This window comes from Lissotriton vulgaris, chromosome 3_1 (assembly GCF_964263255.1).
Source record: "Lissotriton vulgaris chromosome 3_1, aLisVul1.2, whole genome shotgun sequence".
Lineage (NCBI taxonomy): Eukaryota > Metazoa > Chordata > Amphibia > Caudata > Salamandridae > Lissotriton > Lissotriton vulgaris.
This window is the reverse complement of record NC_141689.1, coordinates 216,318,696-216,337,262: the sequence shown is the minus strand read 5'-3', so window position 1 is coordinate 216,337,262 and position 18,567 is coordinate 216,318,696. Positions and strand designations below refer to the sequence as shown.

The window sequence follows — 18,567 nt, the reverse complement described above, 5'->3', positions numbered from 1 at the left end:
TGACCGTTGTCTTCTCTGGTTCTCTGGAGGTTGTCTCTCCCGGTCCTCAAACTTACTGCTGATTGCGCCTTGATAATCACTGAACCAATAATCCCATTTACACCTGGGTTTTGATTGGACTGTGGTTTCCAATTTCTTCAACTCCCTCATTTGATTTCGACATTCTCAGATTAAACCGGATCATTAACCCGACAGCGGAGTCCGAGCATTATGGCCGATGCCCGGTGGAGCTGCCTAGACAGCTATAGAGGAGATCGACCCTCGTTCACCCTCTCGGCTGCCACCTACCAAGCCGGACTTTGGGCACAGTTTCTCCCTGTCTCCCTGTTATGTCCCCTTCCTCTCCCTCCCTCCAATGAATTACAGTAACATTGCTTTTTTATCCTATGTTTGACTATGTTCTTGTCAGATGTAACTTGTATTTAGTAACCAACTGATCCTCATGTAAAGTGCTCTGATACCTGCGGGTCTAGCCAGCGCTATATGAAACTCATCAAATAAATAATTAAATACCCTATAGGAGAGATAGGCCTTGCATTAGTGAAATTTGAAATTAGGAGTATGTCACTGCTAGGGCATGTAAAACTTAAAAGTAATTGTCCTACCTTTTAAGTACACTGCACCCTGCACATTAGCTGTCAAGGGCCTAATCTAGGGGTGACCTATATGTAATAAAAGGGAAGGGTTGGTCCTGGCATTAAGGTAAGCTTTTAAACTGGACACACATGCTCTGCAATGGAGGGCCTGAGACATGGTTAAAAGGCTATTGAGAAGGGTGGTACAGCCAGTGCTGCAGGCCCACTAGTAGCATTTGATTTATAGGCACTAAGCACGGGTAGTGCATTTTACTAGGGACTTATGAGGGAACTAAACATGCCAATCATGGATAAAACTTCATCACATTTTAGGTACAGAGCACATGCACTTTAGCATTGGGCAGAAGTGGTAAAGTGCTCAGAGTTCTAAAGCCAACAAAACACGAGGCCAGAAAAAGAGGAAAAAAAGTATGGGGTAATTATGCAAAAAGGGCCATTTCCAACAGTCTTATTTAAAGTTTGGAGGGAACTGAAAATGCTCAAGTTTCTGTAGGAAACTTTAAATATGGAAAAAAATCTGCTGCTTCTCTATTACTTGGGGAAACGCTCCTTGGCTGATGTGGCTAGGTCTACATAATTTAAATGCATTTTATGAACAAATGTTCAAATATAGACCATGAAGCAGATGGTAACAAATGACAAAACCTTTTACGGCGTTTACCATTTTAAACGATTTTGTGTTTGCGGTAAATGCACTGTTGCAATGCAATTTTACTCCAATTTTGAAGAAGTAACACCACATCACATGATGCAAACCCCTCCTGCCATTACCATTCACAATATTTCTCAAGCACCATCAAAAGAGTTTTTATTTGCTATATTACTAGGCTGTGCAACCATACTTACAAATCTGCTGCCATTTGGGTGGAAAAGGGTACAGAGCACCAAAATGTTTTAGAGGCGGATATTGGGTATAACAATTTGAAGCCGACTACTAAGGGAGTCTTTTTCCATGGGGAAATTAAAACTAGGTCATACGTCTTTGAAGAGCACGAACCTAGGTAGGGAGCCAGAGAGAGTGTAGAAGGGTTTTCAGATCCAATGATTTTCTATCTTGCTGATTATATTTTTGGCACGTTTTTAAGTTCACATTTTCAATTTTTTTGCTGATTTCCTGCGTTGCATTTTTTTTTATATTTTCCCCTCATTATCTTTCATTTATAGACCCCTCTGGTAAGGAGGATCAGATATTCTTTTTCAATCCTTCCACCTATTTTATTCTTTCTTTCACTCTTTCTTATACGTTTCTTTGCCTTCTTTGTTCGTGTCTGAATGTGTGCTTCACTTTCAGCACCTTTTCTTATTTATTGTTCTCTATAATCAGTTTAGTGTCTTGCTCCCCTTTCGGGTGCTCTTCTCCATTTTTGCAGTTAATTTTGTACGCCACTCCTTTCCCTCTTTTATACAACTTTTTTATTCTACCCCACCTTCTGCATTTTCTCTCAACTTCCATCTTGCTTCTATTCTTTTCCTCTAACTATATTACTAGTTTTGCTTTCCTTCCGCTTCACTTATTTTCGTGCTCTTGTCTTGTGCTCACAGTTTTCACTTTCCTTTCATTAATTCGCTCATATCTCACATTTTATTCGGATTTCTTTTTATTTGACTTACTCCTTCTCTGCCTGAACATAACCTCTCGCAGGTCTTTGGTGCGGAGTCCCGCATTCATTAAGAAGCAACCATGCCTTGGGCCCTAAAGACAAAAGTCATAGACGCTGCTCAATACAAGGAGCTTATATGGGAGCGCATTCGGCTGATCTCACTATGGCTTCAGGTTGGTGCCCTGCTGTGCTCTGCGCCTCACACTAGAAAGGTTGGTTCTGAAACTCGGGTAGAGACGCTACCTAGCCGCAGATTCCTTACTTTAGGATGTCACGCAGGCGTCAGACTGGATCCAGAAACTTTTGAGCAGGCCCCTCGTGCGCCGGTAGGTGGCATCGTTTAGCTCCACGTGGCGTTGTTGATGTTGTCCACACTGGTGGTAATGATATGCGTGGTGCCTGTTAGGCGTCACTCCAGCGTGCGGACTGCAGACTATTTTTATGCATCAGAAGCATGGAGTCAATCCAAGGTGAAGTGACACCAGAGGGCCAAAGAAAGGTCCTGGGGGATCGCTTTAAACCGAGCTACACAGTTCACGAAACCGGGAGAATTGGTAAGAAATCTGCAGCTAAATAAAGTTACTACTAGGTATGGCGTTATCGAAGCTAAACAACCTGTTTATTTCACAGACTTTTAGTAGAATATTCCTTACTTTAGAATGAATACCAAAGCAATTTCTCCCCGGAGGAGGGTCTGCAGACTGTTATACTAAAAGTCCTGGAGGATTAGCGTTTAGCAAACGTGCACAGCGATATCCACATAGCTGTCTGACAGATGTACAGGATTGGGACTCCTGTCACTAGCGCAGGGGTCGCAGCTTCAGCTCTGGTGGAATGAGTTCTCCAACCCTCAGGGGCATGCTTCTTAGCCATTGTGTAGCAGGTTTTGACACAGTCGACAGTCCATCTCGAGATTGTTCTCCTGTGAACTGCCCAGCCTTTATCCGCACATGCAAATCCGACAAAGATAGTCTTTGATACACTCAATGTAGAACAACAATGCCATTTTTGGGTCCAAGAGGTGGAAGCTCTCCTCTTCCTTGGCAGGATAAATGGAGGGTGGGGAGAAGGATGTTAGGCAGCGTGATGTTCGGGCAACTTTTCCACTGTTTGCCAGATGTGAACAAGGACGGGCATCTATAGCTTGGCTATCAGACTGGAGGCATTATTATGTGGCCATTCACTCTGTGATATTAGACATGTTCGTTGTACTACTGCAATATTATAAGCAGTATTCCCTTGATACGTGGTTTCTTGATGTAAGAGGCCTTGGACGCTTTTAAAGTACTCACATGTGGACGATTTGAACAACAGCCCTGATGAAGTTCAATCAACCGATCTGAACGAAACGCGTTGGCTGGATGATGCTCTGTTTGTACTACCTAAATGAAGCTGATGATTGAATTTAGGTATTATCTAAGGTGCACCACTACATTGATTCTTTTAGGTGTGACCTTCTTTGGCAAGGAGACACGGATTCTGAGGACCAACTTATCTGGGAAAAATGTTGAGAATGAGGGCTTAAAAAAAGCGCTTGCAATTCACTAACCCTCCTGGCAGATGTTATACCCATAAGGAAGAATGTTTTGATGGTATGCAGCAGTAGAGTTCAGATGTGCATTGGCTCAAATGGTGAAAACATATAAAAAGGTGAGGACTACATTCAAAACCTATTGTGGCCTGATGAAAGCTGTAGGGGGAAACATGCTGCAAAACTTTCAAAGAACAAGTCACAAAGTGGTGACTTAAACAGGGAAGGTTGATCCAGAAACCGCAAACAAGCTGAAATAAAACTGGTCCAGGGAAGGCATAGCTTGGCAGTTCAGTTCAGTCTGGACTGTTCCCATGAGGCAAAAAAACGATGGATTTAGGCCCAGATCTCTGTACTGGGGTGAATGTATGACATTGTTCTGCATTCTGTCCATCAACTGTGGTTTTTGTATTTGTCACCCCGAGAGGGATGGGTATGTTCAGACACGAGTCCCATGCTCTCCACACCACTGGATTCCAGCAAGCTGGGCTGAAGACGGCTGGAATGCCAGAAACCGGTCCTCGGAAGCTTGTTTCCGGTCCAGGGAAGGCATGGCTTGGCAGTTCGGGCTGGACTGTTCCCATGAGGCACAGGGTCAGACTGATTTGCATATGGCCTTGTCTGAACTGGGGTGGTGTGGAGTGCAAAGAAACGATGAATTTAGGCACAGATCTCTGTACTGGGGTGAATGTATGACATTGTTCTGCATTCTGTCCATCAACTGTGGTTTTTGCATTTGTCATCCCGAGTGGGATGGGTATGCTCAGACGTGAGTCCCATGCTTTCCACACCACTGGATTCAAGCAAGCCGGGCTGAAGACGGCTGGAATGCCAGAAACCGGGCCTCGGAAGCTTGTTTCCGGTCCAAGGAAGGCATGGCTTGGCAGTTCAGGCTGGACTGTTCCCATGAGGCACAGGGTCAGACTGATTTGCATATGGCCATGTCTGAATTGGGGTGGTGTGGAGTGCAAAAAAACTATGGATTTAGGCCGAGATCTCTGTACTGAGTTGAATGTATGACATTGTTCTGCATTCTGTCCATCAACTGTTGTTTTTGCATTTGTCACCCCGAGTGGGATGGGTATGCTCAGACGTGAGTCCCATGCTCTCCACACCACTGGATTCAAGCAAGCCGGGCTGAAGACGGCTGGAATGCCAGAAACCGGTCCTCGGAAGCTTGTTTCCGGTCCAGGGAAGGCATGGCTTGGCAGTTCGGGCTGGACTGTTCCCATGAGGCACTGGGTCAGACTGATTTGCATATGGCCATGTCTGAACTGGGGAGGTGTGGAGTGCAAAAAAACGATGGATTTAGGCCCAGATCTATGTACTGGGGTTAATGTATGACATTGTTCTGCATTCTGTCCAACAACTGTTGTTTTTGCAGTTGACAAAATCATGGCCCATTAGCCATTACTACAGATCTAGATCTGGTCCAGAGAGATTCCCTTGATGCTGTGCCCACTGGCAATTCAGATCCCACTGCACAGCCTGCATATGACACAGCACATGTATTATCAGCAGGATGCAGGAGGCGATAATACCCAGCAGCCTCAGAGTCAGTCTCACTGCAATCCAGAATGGAGGCTGAATCATCATAATCATAGCTCAAATATCATGGACTCGATGTTTCGGAGAATAAGCACAAAACTGCACTGTACCCAGAAAAGCTCAGATGAAAGGGAGCATCTGTGATGGATTCTGGTATGACTTCGGCACGTTCATAGTGAACTCCAGCAAATCCAGGAGGTCTGCCATAGTCTGGAGGTGGGTGACACCTGTCTGTGGCAAGCATGACTATAACAGCCAGTTGATCGAGTTAGGGAAAGACTAGAATCCCTGACCGCCACAGATGTTCTGCAACCGCCACCATCACTTTGGCACTAGTAAGGCCAAAGGGGAGCATAGCAAATAATTCTTGCTCTACTGTGAACCATAGAGAACACCTGTGAGCAGGCAAGATGGGTATATGGCAGTAGGCGTCTTGCAAGTCCAGTGCTACCATCCAGTCTCCAGGGTCAAGGGCAGACAGCACCTGAGCCCAGGTGAGTAGCCTGAATTTTTCATTTTTCAGGAATTAGTTGAGAGGGCGTAGGACTAGGATGGGACAGAGGCCTTCATCCTTCTTTGGCACCAGAAAGTAGCAGGAATAGCAACCACAGCCTACTTCTGCTTTTGGTACCCTCTCCATGGCTCCTTTTGCTAAAGGAGTCTGTACTTCCTGTCACAAGAGCAAAAGGTGGTCCTCTGTCAGCCGATCATGGGACAGCAGCAGAGGTGGCAGTGTCTGTTAGAAAACTAGGGAATAGCCCTTTCGGACAATCTGAAGTATCCATTAATCCAAAGTGATTACCCGGCATTAGGACAGGTGGTGGTGAATCCTGCCACCAATCGGGTTGCCTGTGATGGTCGGAGGTCAAGTTAAAGGGGCTTTGAGCGTGCGGCTGCTGGGGGAGGCGGATTGGGTTGACTTCTGGCCTTGGATCCTACAAGTCTTGTGGGGGCCGCATCCGTGGCCACAAAAGGACTAAAGATGCCTGGTTGCTGTGGTGGCTAGGGGGGGAAAGAACACAGATAACAGTCCGTACCATTGTCACAGAAGGCGGAATGCTGCTGGGATGGGGCCAAGGTAATTCCCAACTACCTATCTCTACTGTCCCTAATTCGTTTAAGTGCCAAATCTGCCTTGTTGCCAAAAAGACGAATGCCGTCATAGGATGCCTAGACGTCCCCGAAAACATAATTGTCCTCAGCCAAGAGTGACGACTAAGCGCCACAGTGGAAGCAATGGCTCTGTCAAGCTAGTCAGTTGTATCCAATACACATCGGACTGTGAACTTTGCTGCATCTCTCCTGTCAGCAATAGCTTGAGAGAATAGGACTCAGGCCTCCTCCAAGACTATAGGCGGCAGTAGTGCAACCGTATCCCATACAGTATGGGAATATTGTCCCAATAAGCACACGGTGTTGACTGACCACAGTGCAAGGCTGGTGGAAGAGAAAATCCTCTTTCCTGATGTATCAAGTCTCTTGAATTCCTTATCGTGATGTGTATTAGGAAACTCACCAAGGTTGATTTCTAAGGTAAAAGCATGGACTACCAGACTCTCAGGGGTGGAATGGTGGGTGAAAAAGACTCTGTCCCCAGGTGTGGGTGAAGACAGCGGAAGACAGTCCTGTGCACAGGAGTGCCTGTGTAGGGCTTGGCCTCGGCCTAAAGCAGGACATCAGTGAGACCATCATTAAAGGGGAGTAAAGGTTCCGAGGGGACACGCCAGGCTGAAGCAACTAAGTCAAACAATGGTCTTAACCGCAACCATGACCAGCTGAAGGTACAGGACTTCAGCTGACCTCTGGACCATAAAAACAAAGCCCCTAACTCCTTCGCCACTGTGGGAGGAGAAAGGAGCCTAGTGTCTGCTGAGGTATACAGACCACTGCATCAACAAGGTCTTCATAGCTCTTGAGGAAGGATTCAGTGTCGGCGACGCAGGAAATGGCACCACTGGAACAGTACTCTGAGGAGGTCAGGAAGTCAGGGCCAATTCAGATTGAATAACGGATCCTGAGGAACCGACTAGCAGCAAGGGAGGACCAGCCAATGAGGTTCCAGTTGGAGTCCCTTCCGAAGAGGGGTCTGACCTCCCAAAAATGAGGATCAGGGACTCCTAAAACTTATAAAGTTAGGCAGGATCACTCCGTCTTCGGGAAACTTTGGGAAGCATGGAGCGGACATAGTGTCAGGTGTGTACTTCAAAGAGAAGAGCGGGATCTGGACTTGTGGCATTGTTACCACGCCTCATCCAATTAATCAGAACGGTGCAGAAAAATCGAAGAGTGCTTAGACTTCTTGAGCTTCTTTTGGTGGGACTTACATGTAAATGTCCCGGATTGAGACGATGACCGTCACAGGTGGCTCTGAGAGCGTTCATGTTACCTCCCTTGAGAACGGGACCTGAGTTGCAGGCCAAATGGCCAGAAGCTTCATGGCGCACTCGCAGATGGCCTTTGGATTCATGGTCCTACATTCTGCATAGTCCTTGGAGTCATTGCCCCTTTTCAGGCACCACTGACACACAAAGTGGGGATCTGTCACTGCCATTTTCCTGCGACAAGAAACTCAAGAATTGACACCAGTAGATTTCGTCAGAGATGTACTCCAAAAACTGTTCTAAATAAGGCACACTGGTTCGAATTTGACAAAACTGTCAACAAAAGTCAGTAAAAGAAGGGTATATGGAAGCTTGTCCGGTTCCACAATGATGGCATGGAAAAGAAGGAACAGAGGTTAGCGCACTGAGGTGGCGCCTATATAAGACCCGCACACGTCATTTCCGGCACGGATGACACCAATGACAGCATACGTAGCTGAACGATGCCACCTACCGGCATGCAAGGGTACTGCTAAAAAAAATTACGGATCCAGTCTGACGCCTGGGGAATATTCTATGGTAAAGAATCTGCGGCTTGAAGTCTATCTCAGAAGCACATGTCTGGTACACTCATTCCATTAGATTGTCCACTGTGTGGAAATTTAAGGGTATAGGAGTATTTAACAAAATCTACGTTTCCAGCTGTTGGAAATCCACGCGAAGTCTAAAATCAACCAAAATCGTAGGAGGAAATGTACAATATGCAGATTGAAGAGTTCTAGTGATTTGCTTGTTATTAGGCCTTTATGTACGTGTGCTACATTTAGGCTTTTGGGATTGTTCGATAATAATGAAATATATATGCATAAATCAGCCTGCAAAATCTGACTTCACTTTTAGAGAGACTTATAAGATGACAGCCTGTTTTGACTCTGCAAGTAAATTATATGACTCTCGTTCACAAGGAGTTATTGTGTACAGTACTAAGCTATCATTAGCCACATTATAGCATTTATAGACGTTTATTTCTGGTTTAGATTAACTGAATCAACTGGACTATTAAAAGTGAAACTCGTGATTTTCAAGAGGGAAGGCAAGGATGGACATTTGGCATTGAGTCACACTGTACCATCATTATTGATGACAGTGGGTTTCAGGCCTTCATCACACTGAACTTGAAGATGGTATGTCCTTGTTGATTAGGAAAGCAGGCACAAAAATAATCATGACCATCATCCATACAACACTTTCATCATTCGCTTAAATCTATGGAAATTATGTTACCTTCAATAATGCCTGACTAAAACACCTCATTACATTCAGGTACATCTCATGAGTCTTTGGGTCCCTTTGTTGAGTGTCTTGGTCTTCACATTCCACGATCACGTACCTGCAATATATAAGTAGGAAAGGCCCAAGTGATGCCAAACGGATATTGTCAGGTCTTCTGATATTTAATAACGTAATGAAGCAGATTTTCACAGTCAGTAAACTGTCATGCACAAATAACAGTTTACATATATATCACATACTTTCATCTAAATTCAGCAAAGCCATGGAATACCATAACCAGGATGGAGTATGAACCTCCAAATCTTGTGTGGATGGTGGGGAACAAATAAGACATAATATTAAAATATATTAATTTTTGAGCAACAACATAAACCTTTTTCCATACAGAGTAGTAATGTTCTGTTGCATTAATAATGCATTTGAATTAAAATGAAATGCATTAGGTGAGATGAAATTTAAGTGTTTGCTCACTAAGCGTGAGGTGATCATATTGTAGGAGCTTTTATCCAGCAATGGAGCATTACATGCCATACATTGTTTCAAAATTAGACAGGCCACTGAACGAGCACCTCATCAATTTTATAAAACCTGCCAATATGAACAAAACAAGGATTTGCAAAGCAAAAGGGCTCGCATTTACACAAGACCAATTGCATTGCAACACAGACAACGGGAGGGGAGGGGGGGAAGCACGGACAACGGGAGTGCAGTCTGGGGGAGAGGGGAGAAGGGGGCGAGAAAGTACGGACAAAGTAGTGCTCACAGTCGAAATAAACCGTACTGTGTAACACGCGAAGTAAAGGGGCCAGTAACCATGCTAGGGTACAAATGACGACAAATTACGACATGGCCATAATAAGGAGGGACTAACAAGCCTCATAATCAATCAGATGGCAGCATTTACGAAAGATACAAGCCGTTTAAAAACATGGGCGGAGCCAATTAAAAACATGGGCGGGGAGTGGGTGGAGCTTCCACTCCATACTCCATTACTGCATGCCTCGCAGAGCGAGAAGAGCATGCATGCTGCCGCTATAGGCTCGACCTAATAATTAAATTAGTGCCATTTGGTCAACAAAATTAATTCAAAGAATACTTCCTCAGGATAGGTTTGTTCCTCTTGTCAATGTTATAGCAAGAATAACTACTCTAGAACTTAAGCATGACTAAACTTTTTCTAAGTAATAAAATCACTCAGTTATGGATCAACTGCATCCAAATGTCCTTCTGTCAAATACACAAATTGTATTTGAACAAGGAAAACGGAATAAAGCAGTCTTTCAACTCTTCCTGACAACCTGTGTCATAGGGCACAACATATTTTGGCGAAGACTGGACCTGGACTCAAGCATTTTTATGGATAAATGATGTCTACAAAGGGACATGGTTGAACTACAGGAACCAAAAGTATCTACAGGAACCAAGAGCACTACAAAAACCTAGAGTTACTACAATATACAAGAGAACCAAGAGAGAAGAAAGTAAGCGTAACAAAGTAAAGAGCGTCTTGTTTGGAGCTACAGGTTAGCCAACCCCACCAGTGTCCTTGTTAATGGACGGCCCCAACCACCAGTGCCCCAGCCTGGACATGCTCCATAGACATTACAACATTTATGGACTGATATGTTAGTGGATGTCTGGTCGAAGACTCACCAGTTCCACATCCTTTCATGTCTGACACTATGATGCTTCAAAATTGAAATACTTTTATGGCTGCACAGATGCAAATGATTGACTTTTTTTTTTTTAAAAAAGAGGCTGTTCAGTCACTCTCAGTGAATGGTCATAACAAGCGCCACACAGGAGCGGTGTGGTTTTGCCAAGATTAGTGCTTTGGTGACACATGGAAAGCACAATTAAGGACATTTAGCCAAGTGGGTAAGTGTTACGAGTTCCACTACTTCCACTTCTCAAGTTAACTTTCTTGCACATCCATATGGAGTTACATGTTTGGTGCTCTATGGTGGTTTACATCTGTGGCATGTACTTGCAACGTTTTAAATTTCCCCCAAGCGTCAGACTGGATCCAGAGAATTTTTCTTAGCAGTACCCCTGCGTGTCGGTAGGTGGACTTAGTCGACTCCGCATCTGTCGGTGTCGTGGTACCGGGATGACGTCGCGGTGTCTACTTATATGCCGCCCCTGCTCTCGGATGTCAGTTCTGGCACGACTTTCCACGCCAGAAGAGCAGAGCCATGAAAGACATGGACCACTGGTGCACAACAACTAGGGCCCTGCAAGGGAGTCCCTATCCATAGAAGTCAGTTTGTAGAGTGGGGAGGATGGGTAGGGCGATAAGGAATAAATTACTAACATATGTGTCTTACAGATACCTTGTTACCGAAGGAAAGTAACTTGTTCATCTTAAAGAGACAGTTATAGATTCCTTACCTTAGAATAGATACCCCAGCAATACCAACTGTCGGAGAGTAGGGTCTGCTATCCTATGGTCAACCAATTTTTTGCTTTTTGCTTCACTGGTTTTCGACTTACTGATGCTGTGGGCCTGCTAATCAGACCCCCAGCCTGCTGTTCTCTCTCTAAAATTCATAATACATGTGCTATAGGTACATACCACAATTAGAAATAGACTCCTTGTCAGCCCCTGTACCATGCACTATAGGTGCTCAGGGCATAGGTGCCACCAAGGCCTACCAGGGGCTGCAGCATATCTTTTGCCACCCCTGACTGGTTCTTAAATTGACACAACTGGCTGATCACTCAGCTGGGGCAAGTTGGTGTAATCACCCCTTGCTTAGATATAGTATATCTATATCTAAACCTATATCTGGACACATATAAACCTGTGAGCCACTCCTATGGAAGGCCTTATCAATCCTGGAGGCAGAGTGCGTGGTTTAATGTGAGATGGAGCTCTGGCATGAGCTGAGCCTGTCTGCAGCTGTCGGGAACAACTCCCTAAGCTGATCCGGGATAATGCCATACCATATACTATTAAGTGCCTTATAATCCTCGCGGTTATATAGCAACTGGTTTGGCTTTATCAAAACATGTCGTGTAAGGTGTCATACGAATTGGAATACTACCCCCTCGCTAGTTCTGGGGACGGGGGTAGCATTCCACCCCTCTAGAGGGAGAAGACATGTTACTTTACTTAAACGCGGTTGATTTTAAAAGAGCCTCAGATCCACAAAATGGATGCCTCTGCCACAGACACGAGTCTGGCCTCCTGCTGCTGACCGAAACTCAGCAGATGGTGGCCTGGACAAAGGGTTTCCTGTCGCAGGGCGGTGTCACACCACCCCAGACAGGAGATAGTGGATTGTAGCAGGAAGGTTTCAAAGAATCCAGACACTGCCTAGGGAGCACAAGGCTGCCCCTTGCATAATCCGGCCAAACCGGTTCTGGGGCACACCAGACCCAGTCCCAGCGCGGCCTGGATCAAAGGAAAGAGGTGTATCCACCCCCTTCCTGGGTCCCACCCATAGGAGGGGACCTAGCAGGTAATCCAGCCCACCAGATTCGAATAAGAGTGGGAGCAGTGCCAATGCATCTCAGATTATCCTGAAGAAACATAAGAAACGAAACTCTGGACCCTTCGACATCCTACTCAACGTAGAAGACTGAAGAATATCCCTTGTGGTCAAGGAGTGACCACCCTGTGCAAACAGGCACCATCCAGCACCTCGACTCTTGCTTTGTTGCAGTTCCCGCCGGAACTCGAGCGACAGAGATCGACGAGATCAAGCTTGCCTGCCTTCCTCCAGCCCGATCCACAGTCCCTGCAGAGCTGAGACCCGTGGAGGCGACCGGAAGCGTGGGGCACGCTATCTTGAAAAGGCCACGAGACGCTGACTGCGCAGCCCACGAGTGACCATCGAAGCTGTGCACCGGGGGTTGAGAAGCCCCAACCTGAGCTACTCTTGCACCGAAGCTCACCCCTCCACACTCGACGAGTGCTGCGTGGGGCCCTTCTGCTTGTGTTGGCTCGACGCGTCGGCCCGGTCACTTGCCAGCTGGCTTGTGGCCCCTGTGACGACGAAAACCTTAAACCGACTTACTTTTCTGGTTGCTCCAGATTAGCACCAGCTCCTGTGAAAAGGAGCCCCCGTTCTGACCCTCCTGGTCTGAGTGATAAGCAATCTCCCGGTTCCGCGTGGATTGCTTTTGCCAAGTGTTGTTTGCTCCAATCTTGAAGCCAATGGCGCTGACGGCGAGAGCCTGCGTGTGACAGATCGTGACCTGCTCATGGACTTCGCAGATGCCCCAGAGCCCACGTGACAGCGGAGAGAAGCTCCTCAACAACCATCTGATTGCGCCCGACATTGCCTGGTTCCGTCCTGGTTCCAACCTGGTCACTGCTGAGTGACCCAGACTCTGTCCCCTCTGCTTTCAGATACTTTTCAACTTCGATCCACCCTTGGATCACACCGGACACTTCTGCTTCCCATCGCCTGCAGCATCTTCAGCTCCAAGCACCAAGAGCCTGCGTGTCAAAACCCGACGCCACTTCGACCCTGTGCACCCGCTTCCTGTGGGTGAGGTAACATTGCAACGCCAGTGTTCCTACACTGGTACACACCTCTAGGGTCTGTGTCTTAAGTTTTGTTCCTCTAGGTTCAGCGGAGGTATCTTTAAACTAACTTTGTGTAACTTTTATGCACCATTGACTTTGCATTGGTGCAAGCCGCACATTACGTGCTGCACCCGAATCCCGCGGGCTTTTCCCGACTTCAGCATTGCTAGTCCAGACTGCTCCCAGCGATTCTCTAGGCCCTAGGCCTAACCACTGTTCGATTGGTATCTCTTATACCACTTTTTTAGTATATGACCTGAGTGGCCACCCGCCCTCTTCCATAATTGTGCAACTTTGTATGTTATACTGTGCTTTTGATTTAACGCTTGTGCCCCTTTGCTCATAAAGAGTACTGGGGATTTTTTACAAATAAACACATATATTTTTAGAATATATACTTGTGTGGTGTCCTTTCATTTGATATTACAGGATTGTATGTGGTAAAACAGCTCGCTTAAAACGACCTCTTAAGTTAAGCCTTTAAGGCTGCTTAGTCCATGCTACCTCTAGGATAGCTTGTCTACAAGGTTGACTTACAACCAGACACCATAAGGGATTGTTTGGACTAATACAAGGTGGTTTCAGAATTGGAAACATCATATATCAGGCCAACTTCTCACATTGGTGCGCAGCAGTGGGATTTGAGCTTGCTGTTGTTTTACCATTGCAATCTTTTATCAAATTGAAAGATTACATCAAGTCCCTTAGGTACATATAAATCAAAAGCTTAGCATATTAAGTTCTACTGAACTTAGCAGTTGTAGATTAAAGGAATTAGCACACCCTGACTACAACTCACTAGCAAGGTACAGTAGGAAAACACTTAGTGTAGGTAAGTGCACCACTTACACCTCACTAGCAGTCATGTCTGATGCAGGTGGAGCCTCAGGCTCTCTCCCTGTGACAGTTGACCCTACCAAGGCAACTTCCAGATATGACAACCTTAGCCACAAAGACTTGGGTGCCTTGTGCACTGCAAGGGGGCTAAAAAAGGGCAGAGGCCCTACCATTCCTTCCCTGATAGCCATCCTGGAAAAGGATGACTTAGATAAGGTGAGTCAGGCTCCCTTAGAGACAGGAGAGGGGGTGAACTCCCCTGAGAATGAGATTTCTCCAGAAGAAGAAGAAGAGGAGGAGGAAGAGGAGGAAGAAGGCTCAGAGATAGAGGAGACTGAGAATCAGGATCAGAGGGTGAACCAGGTTATAGTTGCCAGGCTTAACCAGGCCAACGTAGACCTACTGGGGAATGGAGAGGGCCAGCACCTCCCCAGGACCCAACACATAATCCTCCCAGGCAACAGAAGGGTGAGATCTCCATCAGGGGACTCTCATGTTTCTAGTGTCTCAAGAGGATCTCAAAGGGGAATGACTTCCCCCCAGAGGAAAGAGCATAGGGCCAGGATGAGGGCTGTCCAAATCCAGATAGAGAGGGAAGAGATAGCCTTGGCTCAAGCTAAACTTGCTTTAGCAAGAGAACAAAAGTTGTGTGGCTTAGATGCCACTGGTGGCAGCAAAATTCCTAAAGAGAAAGACAGGGCCTATGATAATAGAAACCTGGCAAAAATTGTGCCCCCTACAAGGAAGGGGATGACATCCACAAATGGATGACTGCTCTTGAGAGAGCCTGCATGGTACAGCAGGTTCCTCAGGACCAGTGGGCTGCAATTTTATGGTACATGGTACTCCTTTTCTGAGAAAGGGAGGGATAGGCTCCTCACAGTTAGACCTGAGGATGCCAAAAACTACTCTGTCCTGAAGAGTGCTCTTATTGAAGGGTTTGGCCTAACCACTGAGCAATACAGGTTGTTGTTCAGAGACACCCAAAAAGCACAGACTCAGGACTGGACTGATTTTGTTGATTGTGCCACTAAGGCTTTGGAGGGTTGGCTGCAGGGAAGTAAAGTCTCAGACTATACAGGATTGTACAATCTTATAATGAGAGAGCAGATCCTTAATAACTGTCAGAACCAGCTGTTGCATCAATACCTTATTGACTCTGATCTGACCTCTCCCCAAGAATTGGGAAAGAAGGCAGACAAATGGGTCAGAACAAGGATTAAGCAGAAACCCCAGAACCATGGTGACCAGAAGAAAGCAGACCAGAAGGGTGGGAATCAGAAAGATAAAGAAAAGGACCAGAAGTCTTCAGGCCCCCAAACTAGTAATAAGGAGGGTGGTTCCCAAAATGACAAAAAGAAAAAGAAGAATAATGGCCCAAAGAAACCTTGGTGTAATACCTGCAAATCAGTTTCACACTGGGGCAGTGAATGCACTAAGAAAAATCCAGTTCCTGCCACTGCAGCTCCTAAAGCAACTGCACCCTCTAGTACAGTCAGCAGTGGTAGTGCACAACCTAAGGGGTTAGTGGGGTTAACCTTGGGTACTGAGATGGAATCTGGCCTAGTCAGAATCCCTACTCAAGCTGTTCTGCTCTATGATGTGGACTTGACCTTGTCCACTGCTGTGAGCCCCAGTAACCTGGGCAAGTATAGACAGACACCTTTAATCAATGAGAAACTGGCTCAGGCCTACAGGGACACTTGTGCCAGTGTCACTATGGTGACACCTGACCTTGTGGACCCTGGTCAGATTGTACTAGGTGAAAGTTACCTAGTGACCAATGCAAGCAACTCCACTACTTCACATAGTGTGGCTGTTGTGAACTTCTCCTGGGGAGGGGTAAGTGGCCTAAAGAAAGTTGTTGTGAGTGCAGACCTCCCAGTAGACAGACTGTTAGGCAATGATCTTGGAAGCTCAGTTTGGTCAGAAGTGGAGTACAGGACTCATGCAGAAATGCTAGGGATTTCAGCTCATGTCCTTGCAGTGACAAAGTCTCAGGCTAAGAAGTGCCTTCCTGAACCAGTGGTGGATCTTGAAACATTAGACCAACCACAACCCAAGAGAAGGAGCAAGAGGGTTAAGGCTGTGCCTTCCCACTTGCCCCAGGTTGAGGATCAGGTTTCACAGGAAACTGATTCTGCAGTCCAAGAGGAGACTGTCTCTGAGGAGCTTGAACCTGATCAGGTTGAGTTTCTGGGGACAGGGGGACCCTCAAGGGCAGACCTGGGGCAGGCCCAATTACATTGCCCTTCACTTGAACCCCTCAGACAGCTAGCTGCTGCTGAGGCTGCAGGGAATGCTCAAGGTGCCCATAAAGTTTATTGGGATGATGGACTCCTTTACTCAGAGGCTAGAGACCCCAAGCCTGGTGCCACCAGGAGGTTGGTTATACCTTTGAAGTTTAGGGGTTTCCTTCTCACCTTGGCCCATGATATTCCCCATGCAGGACACTTAGGCCAGAACAAGACTTGGGACGGGCTTGTTCCTCACTTTCACTGGCCTCACATGTCAGAAAATGTCAAGGAGTTTTGTCGCTCCTGTGTCACTTGCCAAGCATGTGTCACTTGCCAAGCCAGTGTCAGGTGGCACAGCAAAGGCCCCCTGATACCACTACCTGTGGTGGGGGTACCCTTTGAAAGAGTTGGAATAGATATTGTGGGTCCCATGGATCATCAAACAGCATCTGGGCACAGATTTATACTGGTGGTAGTGGATCATGCCACCAGGTACCCAGAGGCAATTCCCCTGAGGACCACCACAGCACCTGTGGTGGCAAAAGCCCTCATTGCAGTTTTCTCAAGAGTGGGCTTTCCAAAGGAGGTTCTTTCAGACAGAGGTACCAACTTCATGTCTGGATACTTAAAAGCAATGTGGAAAGAGTGTGGAGTAAACTACAAGTTTACCACACCCTACCATCCACAGTGCAATGGGCTTGTTGAAAGGTTCAACAAGACCCTAAAGGGAATGATAAAAGGTCTACCAGAGAAGCTTAAGCGGAAATGGGACATCCTTTTGCCCTGCTTGCTCTTTGCTTTCAGAGAGGTCCCACAGAAGGGGGTTGGCTACAGCCCTTTTGAACTTTTGTTTGGCCACCCTGTAAGGGGTCCACTATGTTTGGTAAAGGAAGGATGGGAGTTACCTCTCAAAATGCCTAAGCTAGATGTTGTGGACTATGTACTTGGTCTCCGCTCCAGGATGGCTGAATACATGGAGAGAGCATCCAAAAACCTTGAGGCAAGTCAAGAATTACAGAAAGCTTGGCATGACCAAAAGGCTGTTCTGTTTGAGTTCCAGCCAGGGCAGAAGGTGTGGGTGTTGGACCCAGTGGGCCCAGCAGCACTCCAGGACAAATGGACTGGACCCTACCCTATCATTGAGAAGAAGGGAGAAGTCACCTATGTGGTTGACTTTGGAACCCCTAGGAGCCCCCACAGGGTGCTCCATGTAAACCGTTTGAAAGCATTTGTTGACAGGGAGGACATGAGTATCCTCATGGCCACAGATGGGGATCAGGAGGAAGAGAGTGACCCTCTCCCAGACCTGCTTTCCCAGAACCCTGATGATGGTTCAGTTGATGGAGTAGCCTTGGCAGGCAGCCTCACTGAGCAGCAACAGGTGGACTGCAGACAAGTGTTGCAGGCCCACAGGCATATGTTTTCACTCACACCCAGCCAGACTAACTGGTGCACCCATGAGGTGGACACTGGTGACAGTCTGCCTGTGAAGAATAAGATCTACAGGCAACCTGACCATGTCAGGGATTGTATAAAGGCTGAGGTGCAAAAGATGTTGGAGCTTGGAGTGATTGAGCCATCTGAGAGCCCATGGGCTAGCCCAGTGGTCCTTGTGCCAAAACCTCATACCCAAGATGGAAAGAGAGAAATGAGGTTTTGTGTGGACTACAGAGGTCTCAATGCTGTCACTAGGACAGATGCTCATCCCATTCCAAGAGCAGATGAGGTCATTGATAAATTGGCTTCTGCCAAGTTTCTGAGCACATTTGATTTGACAGCTGGCTACTGGCAGATCAGGTTAGCTGAAGAGTCAAAAGCCAAAACAGCATTCTCTACCCCTAGTGGACATTATCAGTTTGTGGTAATGCCCTTTGGTTTGAAGAATGCACCTGCCACCTTCCAAAGGTTGGTGAATCAAGTCCTTGCTGGGTTGAATGACTTTTGTGCAGCATATCTAGATGATATTGCTGTCTTTAGCTCCACCTGGGAGGATCACCTGATCCACCTGAAGAAGGTTCTGGAGGCCCTGCAAAAGGCAGGCCTGACTATCAAGGCTACCAAGTGCC

General features: G+C 46.6%; 1 protein-coding gene across 2 annotated transcripts in view; it reads right to left on the bottom strand.

Moving 5' to 3' along the window:
• PIK3C3 (phosphatidylinositol 3-kinase catalytic subunit type 3) overlaps positions 1–18,567 on the bottom strand; it is a 682,135-nt gene that overhangs the window by 329,482 nt on the left and 334,086 nt on the right. For both annotated transcript variants that reach the window (XM_086960327.1, XM_086960326.1), the window contains one exon: positions 8,882–8,987. In XM_086960327.1, the coding sequence (XP_086816453.1) occupies positions 8,882–8,987 (106 nt within the window). The remainder of the gene's footprint in view (positions 1–8,881; positions 8,988–18,567) is intronic.